Source organism: Phascolarctos cinereus, unplaced genomic scaffold, assembly GCF_003287225.1.
Source record: "Phascolarctos cinereus isolate Bilbo 61053 unplaced genomic scaffold, phaCin_HiC Scaffold_4;HRSCAF=312, whole genome shotgun sequence".
In the NCBI taxonomy this organism is placed as follows: domain Eukaryota; kingdom Metazoa; phylum Chordata; class Mammalia; order Diprotodontia; family Phascolarctidae; genus Phascolarctos; species Phascolarctos cinereus.
The window spans coordinates 665714192-665727232 of NW_027555847.1; the positions used below are offsets into that span (position 1 = coordinate 665714192).

Here is a 13041-nt window from a genome sequence, read left to right on the forward strand (position 1 = left end):
AGTGGGGAAATTAAGGAGTTTGGGAGTGAGGGGAGGAAGAATTGCTTTGTTGCCTTCACTTTGGTCTTTAATATTAGAAGATGGGCTTGTGGTTTGGAACAGGGTTGATGCTAATTTTTCTGCTTATGTGATATTAAAGAGATTGAACAATGTTATAAAATACCAGAGTTTTCATCAGGAAAAAAAGAACCTGTCTTGCCACCTGATGGTTTCCAGCTCCATTTTCTCTCCACTGAGGCATTTTGTCTTTTTCTCAACTAACAGCCGGAGCGGTTACAAGGCACCCACTACTCAGTCCAGTCAGATATCTGGAGCATGGGCCTGTCCCTAGTAGAGCTGTCCATTGGACGGTATCCGATTCCCCCACCAGACTCCAAGGAACTAGAAGCGATATTTGGTCGGCCCATGGTCGAAGGGGCAGAGGGAGAACCTCACAGCATCTCGCCACGGCCACGACCCCCAGGACGCCCCATCAGTGGTATGGTCTGGGCCTTTAACCTTGGAAGGGTAGTGGAAAATCTGGGGAATATCTCATTCAGGCAGTCAGCATTCAGTAACTATGATATTAAAAGCAGTCTGCCCACTGAAGGGGTAAAATGAGTGAATTAATGTGGTCCTTGCCCTTGTATCTATTGCAGGGAAAAGACACACAAAGAAGTAACTGTAATTCACCTTATATCAATGCATTACAAAGGTACAAACACAGTCTATCAGGTCCAGTGAGGAAGTGCCTTTATTCATGGGAGTGGGGAGGTGGGGGTCAATAAAGGCTTCATGAAGGAAGTGGTATGAGATGGGCTTTCCAAGATGAATAGCACTTCATCCTCTCCAAGAAGTAGAGGGAGAAATCTCAGGAGCAGTGTGGAGAGCACAGAGCAGTTAGGGGTCAGGTATAGTTACTAGGTCGACTGCAGTGTAGAACATAGGGAGTGCGTGGCTTGATTAGTTCAGGTGGTCCAAGTTTGTGGAAAGACTTGAGGGCCAGGCAGAAGAGTTTGAACTTTATTTGGTAAGCAATAGAACCTGCTTGGAAGAATGAATTGAAAAAAAAAAAAGAATGAATTGAAGCAGGGAGACAGCAGAAATGGGAAGACATAGAATAGGATTATAGGTCTAGTGCTTAAAGGGATCTGAGAAGCCATAGAGTCCCACCTTCTTGTTTTGGAGTAGCAGAGAGGTTAAATAACTTGTCCAGTGCCATGCAGCTCTAAGTGTCTGAGGCAGGGTTTGAACTCAGGTCTTCCTGACTCCAAGAACAGTGCTCTACCCTACTACATGTAGAATCTATACGTGCAGGATCCCAAGGCAGTGGCATTGGGTGGCAGAGTTGTCACAGAGGTGGAATTGGAGTTGATTGACAGGATTTGGTTGATTGAATATGGGAGGGGAGGGGAAAAGTCACAACTTTAAGTCAGAGCATGGAGCCAGTTTAGATATTAAGATTAGTTTGAGGTGCCACTAGTTGGAGGTAGACATTTGAAACTCAATGAAGAGGTCTTGTGTCCTGGACCCCACTGTGGTAGCATTGACAGTTTTCTGTTTCTGCATAGCATTTGGTTTAATAGTTGAGAGATAGATGCAGCAATAGAGATCAGCTTTCAGGACTCTGGGTAGCTTACCCCCTCGTTAGACAGGAAAAGCAGTGGTAGCTTCCCCCAGCAGGAACTTTCGGCTTGAGATGAGATTTCTTGGGAAGTTAAGAGACAGCTGAATCATTCCCAACCCAGTGGTACTTTGTCTGACTGTATCTTTTGGCACCAATTTAGTTACCCTTGCTGGAGGGACCAGAAAGCTGTCTTTTCAGCCAGGTCATTTTTAAATAGCCCCCAAAACGAAAGGTGGCTAGGAGAATGGGTAGCAGTCCATGAGGTGTAGAAACTCATGTTTCTGTAGCATCTTAAGATTTACCAGGCGCTTTCCTCACAATGATCCTATAAGAATAGCAAATTGTGTCAGGCAGGCGGTATGCATGAAAACACTGAGGTGATGATAAAGGCAGACTTGTTCAGGGGCCACACAGCCAGTACATGGAAGATGAGACTGATTTTCTTGTGAGACTTGGGAAGTCATCTTAACCGATTTGTTTTTATGCTGTATTTGAACCAAAAGGGCTTTTGGAAGTAGAATTAAAGTGGTAAGGATGTTTAGTGCTGTAGAGGCCATAGGGAAAGGGCCAGTTGAAAATATACCAAAGCAGACTTGACTTGGGTTTATATCGTGTCTCTACCACTTTTTAGCTATGTGACTTCATTTATGAGCCCACGTTTTAATTTCAGTCATTCATCAAGCAGTTATTAAACACTTTATGTTCCAGGCCCTAGGAACATGAAGAAGTGCAAAAAACCTACAGTCTCTGCACAGTCAACTGTAAAATACTTATAATGTTAATTGTGTTGTTGGTCTCAGTCTTCTTGTGAAAATGGAGTCAGAAAACGTTTCTAAAGCCCATTGTCAACTTTAAAACACTACGGAAATGTGAGCTACTCTGTGGAATAAAGGGGATTAGAACACAGCCCTAGGACATGACTGGAAAGTGTGGTTTTTACATAGGAGTTTGATCACCTAAAGGGATGGGCTTCAAGTCTAGATTTTTCTCAGTGTCAATGTCAGCTTCCTCAGAAAACTCAAGATATTGTTAATCCATTTGGGGCTTTATGTTCCCAACAGTCTTTTCCCTCCAGTTTAACGTTTGCTTCTTCCTCAGTCATTTATCCCAGTCCCCAGTTCCTTTTTTTTTTCTTTCCTTTTTTTGGTGAGGCAATTGGAGTTAAGTGACTTGCCCAGAGTCACACAGCTGGGAAGTATTATGTGTCAGAGGCCGGATTTGAACTCAGGTTCTCCTGACTCCAGGGCCAGTGCTCTATCCACTGCACCACCTAACTGCCCCTCCAGCCCCTAATTCTAAATGGATTTTGTTCATGTTAAGAGTCCCAGCTTTGCTTAGAGGCACCATGTCTGCCACCCACTGACTCCCTGCCTAGGTCCCACTACAAGCCATTGACCCTTAGACTCCAGTGGCCTTCCCCACTGAGCTTCTGTGACCAGTTCAGAGCAGGAGGGAGAAAAGCAAGAGCTGTTCTCCCTGTGGAGTGTCAGGTTTTGTTGGTAGTGTTGAGCATGACAACTTCTGATGAACCCTGCTGGATTTTGGCAACACCAAGGGTCAATTGCCTTGACCACCGAGCAGTTTGTTGCCCCCACTTGCAGTCAGCACCCCTTCCCAGTGTGCTAGAAGGAAAGGGCTTGTCACAAGAATTTTCTTGGTCTGTAGTCAGTAGGACACTTCCTTAAAGTGTGTGTGTGTGTGTGTGTGTGTGTGTGTGTGTGTGTGTGTATACACATTTATACAAATACACAGAGTGTTGAAGTAGAAAGAGCACTAAATTTAGAGACCTAGATTTGAGTCTCAGCTCTACTGTGTAACCTTGGGCAAGTCCCTTCTCTTCTCTGGACTTCACTTTCTTCAACTGTAAAATGAAGAGTCTGGACCAGAATGAAACTGCAGCGGTGTCAGAACCAGCTAAAGAGCCAAAGGATCTTTCCTATTTAGATCAGTTTGAGCTAACAGTGGGTGGAGAGTAAAGCTTGTTATGTGTTTAGCACAGGCCTGTCTTTGGTACCAAAATTGGGTGTGAACAGCTATAACCTTTTCTCTGTTTATAGGGCTTCATTGTTTTGGTCCTTTCTGCCCATCTCACAAGCAACGGTTTATCTCCTCTGCAGGTCATGGGATGGACAGTCGGCCTGCCATGGCCATCTTTGAGCTATTGGACTATATTGTTAACGAGGTTTGTACGCTCGCTGAAATTTCCTTCCTTCATCTGAATCAAATTCGTCTTGCTAGTGTCTAGTCTATTGCCCAAATAAACAGTGAATTAACCTATATTTTAATGCAGTTTTATTGAGACAGAAAATAATTTTGTATTCTTTACTACTAAACTGGCATGAAGCTTTTCAGAGAAGGGCATATTTATAAGCCTCAGGTAAGAATTTCCCTAGTAGTTTATTTTCTGGGTCACATTTCTAGAAATGATGTGCCATCTGATTTTATATCATAGAATTTAGAACTGGAAGGTCCCAATCCAACTGAATCTTAGGAACCCAACCTCCTTTATAGATCATTCCAAAGTAGCAGCTTATCTGAACATCTGGGAATCCAGTGTACGTGAACTTCTCAATAATTGCTTTTTCCCTAGAAGGATGGTCCTCGGGGAAAGAGGGCCTGAAAGTGAAGTGATTCACCTTCAGTAAATCATTGAAAGAGCTAAGAATAGATAGACCCCTCTTCTTTCCTTGACCAGTGGAACACTTCCTGTTCTGTTTTGTGATGGGTGGATCTTTGCTTTGATTAGACGAGAATGGCACGTGATGCTGGTTGTGTCCCAGGACCCTTGTGTCCTTAGGTATCTCTCCTGTGGCCACTTAGGGCCATGGGCAAGAAGAGTCAGTGATAGTACTGGTCTGTAGCACTGGGCTTGGCTTGAGGTTGGTTATACAAAGTGAGAAGCAGGGAGGACAGTTTAAGGAGCAGATGACAACTGAGTTGGGTGGGGCTGCCATGACATATCTTTTCCTGCCTCTGGCAGTGGCACCAAGAGCCAAGAGTGCACCCCTCAGGTCCACTGCCGCCTCCATGGTTCTGGGACCAGTCCTCCCTTTGCTAAACTTGGGAGTCGGAGAGATGTAGGTAAATGAGAGTAGGAGACTAATCTGTAGGTTGAACCATAATGCTGCCTTCTCCATTTGCTTCCCACACCAGATGTTGACCTTATGCTATTGGAGCTTTTACTTGTGCCACTTTTAACCCCAACACTTTGTCCACCTAGCCAGGCATTCTGGGAGTCCCCCATTATTAACATGTATTGGCCCTTTTTTCCATCCAGACACATGGCATTCCTGTGATCAAAAGACTTATGTAATATTCCAAGGAGAGAAATCTTATAAAGCTCTAGTGAGATGGTTTGTGGCCCTTTTAAAACAATTAGAAAATTATAAAGCAATGTACAAATATTGTTATTACTAAACTTTTCACTAAAGGAAGAGACTGGCATAGATTACATGCTCAGTGGGTGCGACCCTCCCTTTGGGAGGCTGTTGCAAGAGGAGAGCAGTTACCTAAACCATGAAGGAAGGATGGTGGCCTCTTTCCTCATAGTGAATGGCTCAAGGGTGGGAACCAAAGGAAGCTGCCTGAAGATTCAAGTTCAAGTGTGGTTCACTGTACATTCTGTGCACCTCAGTGCCACTCATCTCTCCTTTTCCAGAATATTGCTAAAATTTTACTGTGACTGATGCACACTGATCCGTTTTCTTCCCTAGCCTCCACCTAAGTTGCCGAATGGTGTTTTCACACAAGATTTCCAGGAGTTTGTAAATAAATGGTAAGTTCCACAAATCCATTTCATCAGCATGGTTTCCTTGTTAGGGCTAGGTGCCAGTTTGTTAGCCTGTCAGGCAGGCATCCTGTCTGTCCCCTGAGATCTGCCCACGATTCTTACCATTGACCGAGAGAGGGCAGTTGCTTCTGATTCTGGGATGGCTCTTTTACTTCCAGACAGCTCTAAACCTGCTAGCCAAGAGTCCTGTTGGGAGTTAGGGATTTGATAAGATGCCTAGGTCTCTCTTCTCCCAGTTGCTTGAGGTCACAATCATTTAACACTTTAACCAGAGCTTGAAGACCTAGGGAGTTCATGCTTTTAGTCCAGAGCCATCATCTGTACCTTAGAAATAACTGGTTTTATTTCAAAAAGTTAGTGCAGTCTGAAAGACCTAAATGACAATTGAACTTATCCCCAAAGACCTATAATCTAGCATGTGCTAAAGAGGACCCTTCTAAGGTTTCTTAGACAGCAAGATTCTTGGTCCTTTTTCAGTCTTAGAGAATAACTAGCATTATTAAGTCCAGCTTAAAATTGTTGACTTGACCATAGTAATTTGGGGGGGGGGCAGTTTCCTTCTGGGAAAATACCTTTGCGGATCAAGGAGTGATCATAATGATTCACTATTCAGTCAGAAGAAAGGGTTGACTTTATTTTTTAATGCAGCCCTCTAAATATTTAGACTCTTATAAACTTATCCTCACTTTGAGAACTCTGCATAGTTTAACAGCAAAAATCATTACATAATCTGAGCAGTTGGGCCAGTAGCCCTTTGCCAGGCATCTCATAGTTCGAATTTCAGCCACTTTCATTTGTTCTGTTATTCTGAAAAGGTGGGTAAAGACAAATTAATGTGGTTATTTTCAGCTAAGCAAGTTTGAGCATAAAATTTTTACAATTAGGCAAGTTCTTATTTACCATTGTTTTGTCCTTTCTTTGAGCAGCTATTTGGAGTCTGTAGTCAGTTCTGCTTTTAGGGTAGAGCTTTCATTTTGTAACTGTGATACCCCATTTTGAGAAGAGAGTTATCATTAAAAATGTAGCTGAGATTGTTAACTAAAGTTCCTGTCAGGACACAGGGTGGGAATTTCCCTCCCTTTTCCCCTCCCTCTCCCCCGTTCCGGGATCACTTCCTGTTTTCAGACCCTAGCCCTTCCCTGCCTTCAGGGGGTCCTGCCCTCCAAACCCTGGTAACATGCTGGGGCCCCTCACCCAAACGGCAGCTCTGCACGGCTGCTGCAGAACAGGTTTTGTTCTTCGAGGTCAGGTTTCCTGATACACTAAATTCTAGGATAACACAGCTAAGTGAAAGTAGGTTTGGAAAGAATAACTGACCGGTCTTTTTTTTCCCTCTCTCTCAATTTCTCTCCTTTATAAAATACCAGCTTAATTAAAAACCCAGCCGAGAGGGCAGATCTGAAGATGCTGATGGTAGGTATCTGATTCATGTTGGGGAGCAGGAATGGCAACCTTCAGTGCTTTAGGATCATAGTTCTTAATGGGCATAGAGTCTCCCCATTCGGTTCTTCCCACTCTCCTGGGGTGTTTCTTTTCCCTGAGCTGAAGAGATCCAAGAGAAGTCAGGTGTACCCTGTGACAGAGGCTTTTTATTGCGCAGAAGCAGAAGGCCCAGTCAGGCTCTTCACCTTTTTTCTAATCTCCAAACCAGGTATAATTCAGGCCAATTCCTTAGGATGTGAGTCTAAAACCAAGGCCTGGCTTTGAGAGTGTCCTTGTTCTGAAGGATGACTCCTGGATTAGTTGAGGAATTCACTGTATCTGTGTTCTTTTGACCTGGAGTAATCAAACTGTTGGTCAGTGATATGACTTTGATTACTGGCTGGATTTCTGAATGTATGTTTAAATGGACATAGTTTGTGAGCATTTCTCAAGGGAAACAGTTCTCATTAAGAGCCAGCTGAGGGTTGTTCAAGAACAGGTCATGACAAACCAACTTCCAGAAGATCTGCTGATCCAGTCAGCAGTAGATGGGAGCGGTGAAGAGGCAGACTCAGACCCAGTGTTAAGGACGGCGTAAAAAGTTAATAGCTGTCCAAAAGTTGATGCATCTCAGGGGTCGCTGGTTTCCTTGTCACTGGAGAGCTTCAAGGTGAGGCTGAAATTAGAGAGGAGATTCCTCTTCTGGCATGGATTGGACAAGCCGCCCTCTGAGGTGTGACTTAAGATCTCACAGCTAGGAAGGGCCCTGAGCCTGAATTTTCAGACTCTAAGCCATTCATCTTTTCGCTTTACCTCAGTTTCTCCCCTTAAGCATTTTATAAAGTCAGGTTATCACAGGCATGCTTAGGGAGGTAAATATGTTCTTTGCCTTCCTTTTCCCTTTTTGTCTCCCCCTACAGAGGAGTCAGCTGAGGTCCAGTTAGTAGAATCAGCATGCCCAGGCATTGGCATTCTCTGAAGGCCCTGTCCCTTTGATTAACCTTGGTGCTTATGGTCTTGGTAACCATCTTCCCTCGATAGAACCTCTGTAGTATGAAGGTACCTGCTAATCTGGCCCCTCCATGTTTAGCACCCATATTCCCATCAGCCTGGGAAGCTAGTCCTCGTGGTGTTTGTGACACGAGCACCAGGTGGCTCCCCTCTGCACCACCAAGTCCAGCTTCTTTTTATTTCTGTTCTTTGCCAAATCCTGCCCCTTTTATAGCTTAATATAGTGGAAAGAACACAGTTGAGTCAAGGGACGAAGGTGCCAGTCCCACTAAGTTTGGCTGTAGACATTCTGAGGCAAGTCATTGATCCTTAGTGTTTCCATCTATGAAATGAAAGGAAAGATGTAGATTTTTTTTCAGTTTATTTTTTTTCCTCTTTAGACTTCTCTTTGTTGGTGGTATCGAAGATGGAGGGTTAGAGGAGACCCTCAGTGCCCTAGTTGATTTTCTTAAGACTTAAATGACCAATGAATTTTTAATCTGTGTCAGGTGAGGCTGTTTCTACTCCAGGAATTCCTTACGCTGATGAAATAATCAGTCTGACAAAGAAAGAAACAGAGAGACAGTCTTAGTTTGACCCCTTTGGGCCAAAGGCTTGTTAGATTTATTAATGTCTTTCATTTGTTCTTTCAGAATCACACTTTTATCAAGCGGTCAGAAGTGGAAGAAGTGGATTTTGCAGGCTGGTTATGTAAAACTCTGAGGTTAAACCAGCCCAGTACTCCCACACGCACTGCCATGTGAGGGTGAAGCAGGCTGTCCCGTGTCCGTCGTCTGTCTCCCTGTCCATCACTGTTTTCTGCCCTTTGGGCTAAAGACAATCTCCTCCCCAGTTCCTTCTTCCCTCCCCACTCCCACCCCACCCCCATCCTCCATCTCTCCCTTCCCCACTTGGACCCTGACCTGGACAACACCATCGCAGGAAATGTCTGTCGCCCCTTATGAACAAGCCAAAACCAGCTTGCTTTGTTTTGTTAATTCTCCTGCACACCTACTCCAGTCCAGTGCAGCTCTTTCTCTGATATTTGGGAATTGTGGTGCTCCTGTTGTTCACTTAGGGTTCTTTAAAAAGGAAAAAAAGAGGCAGGGGGACCAAACTGTGTACGTCATGCTTGTCCTCCTCCATTGGGTGTTTGTCCTTCCTTTGAATCCCCAGGTTGAGGGGCTTACAGAAGCCCAGCCCTAGAAGTAGTCTACAGATCACTGAGTAGGAGAGCCAAGCTGAAGGAGGAGGGAGGGTGGAACTCAGAGGTCAGTGTAGCTTCTTTGAAAAGGGACAAGTGACATTGTAAATCGCAGGTGTTAGCTTGTTGAGCAGGCCAAAGAAAAGGCATTGCCTGTTGGTTTTTAGTGGTCACCCGGCCCTGTGTTTCTGTACTACCCTATGGTGGTTTTGATCATGTTAGAAGGTATCAGAATCAATGAAAATTATTTGAGTTAGAGATATAGCAAAACCCTGTTTCCTCCTCTCCCCTTAGATCCTCTCTCCTCATTCAGGATGTGGCAGAAAGGTCTTTCCAGAAGATTGCCACCAACTTAAGCAGGTTGATAGTAGAGGGCTGCTTCACTCTGCTTCTGATCCTTTAGGGAAAGAAGATTTGACTTGGTCTCCCCTTGGATGAGTTTATATCCAGCTTCCTAGAGAGGAAATGTCAGAGTGATTTTAAAAACCTAACCTCTATAGTAAATAAAAATGCATCCAGGTTTTTAGCAGGTGTTCAGGAGCAGGTCTGGCTCCTTGACCTTTTCCAGCCCACCCTGACCCTGCTTCTCTTGCACAGCACTCACAAGGACCTCAAATCATTCACATTCAGCCAGATGGAATTTAGATCTGCTGTAACTTGGGACCCAGCATGCCCTTCTTTACCCAGGCAAGACTGGTTTTATCTGGTCGTAGTTAACCCTTTAAAAATCATACTTTGAGTGTCAGAAATGTGATGCCCAGCCTCCCTGATGTAGTGAAAGGCAGAGTACTGAATGAACAAGAGATGCCGCCAGCCTTCCCTCGATGGCAGACCAACTTCTTCAGTGCTAAGTCACCACTGAGGCAGCTTGTTTGGGAGCAGTGGACCGTGAGGGACGTTTTCTGGGTTCTGATTCTTCCCTGAAGGTGCTGAGGTCTGAGAGCTTTGTTCCCTTCATTTTCTTCCTGCCATAAGCCAAGGTTAATCTGCCTGTGTACCAGTTGCATGCAAGTAGCTTTAAAAGAATGATACTTGTCATGACCCAGGTGATCAGCATTTGTGTGAAGAAAGAAAAGTGAAGAATAATATTCCCAAGAATCCCTCTCCCTTTTTTTTAAGTGGTTGGAAATCATTCTGTATGGTAGTTAAAGGAACTTTGGAACTGAAAGAGAAAGACTGGGTAAGGAGGAGATCTCAGTGGAAAAACAGGGAGCTCTAAATGGGTGAATTTTGCAAAGAAACATTGAAATGTGATGTAAGAAAAAACTGTTAAACAGAGCTGGCCAAAAGTAGAATGGACTGCCTCAGGACGTAATGAGTTACTCATCCCTGAAGATCTTCAACCAAAGGCTGCACAGCTCTCTGTTACATATGTTGTGGAGGGGATTCTTTTCAGTTATGAGTTGGACCAGATAACACCGGAGGTCTCCTGCGATCCTGTAATTCTACAGTTTTGGCCCTGTGGGTTAGAGCTCAGTGCTTTACTAGTCCCTCTATGTAACCCCTGATCCTAGAGAGTAGACTCGTGGAGTGATGGCAGGCTTTAAGTCACTAAGCACATTGACTATGCCTATATACTTTTTGGGGTCTCCTCAGAAAACCAGCTTGACATCCCCCTCTGACACATTCCCAAGTTCTCTCCCCTGCCCCCCCCCAGTAAACAAAGGAGAGGCTACTTTTATTCTTAATCTGATTTTGACAAATAACTAGAACATTATTCTGATTTTTGTCCTTCGGGGACTGAAGTATATACAGTGTTTCAGGTTTGAAAAACAAACCTCTCCCATGTTCTCAAGCTGCTGTTGTATAGGTAACCAGGCTCCCTTAGGAACATCCCTCAGAGGGGAGGCCTGATGTGTAGGACTGGTCTATGCATTATTAACACATGCTTGAGTTTCTTAGCCATGTCTTCTTTTAAGGCCATTGAGCTTTTCTCCTGAACAGAAGGGTCAGGAATTAGGGTTAGGAACTAGGTGAGCTTGGGGCCTGAATACTGGCCTGTCTGGGCTTTCGAGGAGAAGCAGTATGATATAGTGGCAAGAGGGCCAAGGGGCAGCTAGGTGGCACAATGAATAAAGCACAGGCCCTGGAGTCAGGAGGACCGGAGTTTAAATCTCTGGACACTTAACTAGTGTGATCTTGGGCAAGTCGCTTAACCCCAATTGCTTCGCCCCCAAATGGAATGGAATTGATAAATCTGAATTCAGGCCCACCATTGTGAACTGAAGTTATTCTAAGTCCTATGAAGTTCTCTGGGAGGGAAGTGAGACTGTGCATTCATTCCGTAGGCTCTGGATGAATAACAGCTCAAGCATCTACATCTGACCCTGTGCTGTTGGTTAGGTCGTCCTGCTTTCCTGCTTGTGCTTAGAATTCGAGTAGCGTAAGTGGCTGAACCTCCCCCACCGTGCGATCTACTGGAGCAAATTTCATTCTGGAGAGGAGGGGGTGGCCTGAGGGCTCAGATTCAGTTTTTTCAGTCAGTTTGGGTCTGATTTAAAACCTGAAGTACTGATTTGGACGGGCAAGAACTGTGAGTTGTCACTAGAGCCTTGGGGGAGAAGGGGCTCAGGGACACCAATTGGATACCAGAGACTTGTAGCGTGCAGTGAGGTGTGTATTTCATGGCAGCAGAATGATTATTACTCTTCTATTCCCTTCCCTTGTGGTGCCTCAGTTTCCTCATCTGTAAAATGGGGATAATAATACTTGCACTACCTACCTCACAGGGTTGTTGTGGGGAAAGTGCTTTGTAAAGCTTAAAGCACTATAGAAATGTGAGTTATTATTCCTGCCCCATCCCCTCAAAAAAAAGATCCCCCAACTTTATTGTCCTGTAGCCTGCAACTCCTAATTCTGTTAGATCTGTCAGAAAGGGAGGGGCTTTTAGTGGGGACTAATTGCTACTGGCACGTGGCTGTCTTGAGGTCCAAGAAGAGGCGTGGACTGTCCATTAAAAGGTTGGCAAAGTGTGTTAACTTAACAAAGGGGTACCCTTTTTTGCCTTCTCATCCGCATCATGCTGCTGATTTTGTGGTTCATATATGCTGGTGTGTGTGGTTTGTTTTTTAAGAAAATTATAATGGATTGTGCTTTTATTTTGTTTATTTAGTTTGCAATGATTCTAGCCCAGAGAACCTTTAACTTTGCCCAGGAATTTTAGGTAGACTGCAGTGCTAACTCAAGTCTTGGTAGAAGCTGGAAGACCTACGGTCTCTCCCACAGATCTGAATTCATTCCGGTTTCTTTTCTGCTCTTGAATGAGCTTACCTTTGCCCTCTCGTGAGAGCTTCTACCTTTCCCAGACCCGAAGGACAGCGTTGTAGCTTTCTCTGAATTAAAGGCCCTGAGGAGATTCCACCCCAGGCACTCCAATCTGATGGACCTTTTAACCAGGAATTGAATGTTAAAACTGGTTAGTTTGGGGGAGGGGAAGAGGAAAGTGAGCTGTTAATCCCCCTAATTTGAGGATTCTTGACTTTAGACTTTTCTGGGCTTAGAGATTGACTATCTTGTACAGACATGGGGTGGGGAGAGGTTTTTCTAAAATATGAATGAATCTGTGCAATTGTGTGATTGAAATGACTACTGGCGTCTAGGGTTGTTATGGGTCTAGACATACCTGGGAATTCTGAAACTCACAACTAGTCGTGAGGATTTTATTTTTAAAATTAGGTCGGGAACTCCAGTTCCATCCCACCCCCTAAATTGTTGGGATTTTTGTGCTGGGTTTTGAAGGGGAAGGAGAAAGTGTATCAAACATTTTGTTGGTGCAAATTTTTTTTTAACTCAATATTTTCATCATGAATAAATGGCACTTTACATGATCAGATGTGGTTTCCTTTGAAGTCCCAAATGGATGGATGGGGTTTGGCAAGTGTCTGCCCTAGTCTCATTTAAAATACAATTTCCTTGGTTTAAACCCTGGCAGAGGCTCAATGTAATGCCCAAACTGAAATGTCCCCATTTCAACTGTTTTTCCTTCCTTATTAATGTTGCTTGTACCCGTGAACTGTGAAAGAATTACAT

General features: G+C 44.3%; 1 protein-coding gene across 1 annotated transcript in view; it reads left to right on the forward strand.

The window, feature by feature from the left end:
* MAP2K2 (mitogen-activated protein kinase kinase 2) overlaps positions 1–12839 on the forward strand; it is a 36255-nt gene extending 23416 nt beyond the window's left edge. Inside the window, exons 7-11 of the mRNA XM_020971325.2 lie at positions 265–478; positions 3724–3788; positions 5320–5381; positions 6764–6809; positions 8462–12839. Coding sequence (XP_020826984.1) covers positions 265–478; positions 3724–3788; positions 5320–5381; positions 6764–6809; positions 8462–8572 — 498 coding nt within the window. The 3' untranslated portion in view covers positions 8573–12839. The remainder of the gene's footprint in view (positions 1–264; positions 479–3723; positions 3789–5319; positions 5382–6763; positions 6810–8461) is intronic.
* The last annotated feature ends 202 nt before the right edge of the window (positions 12840–13041 follow it).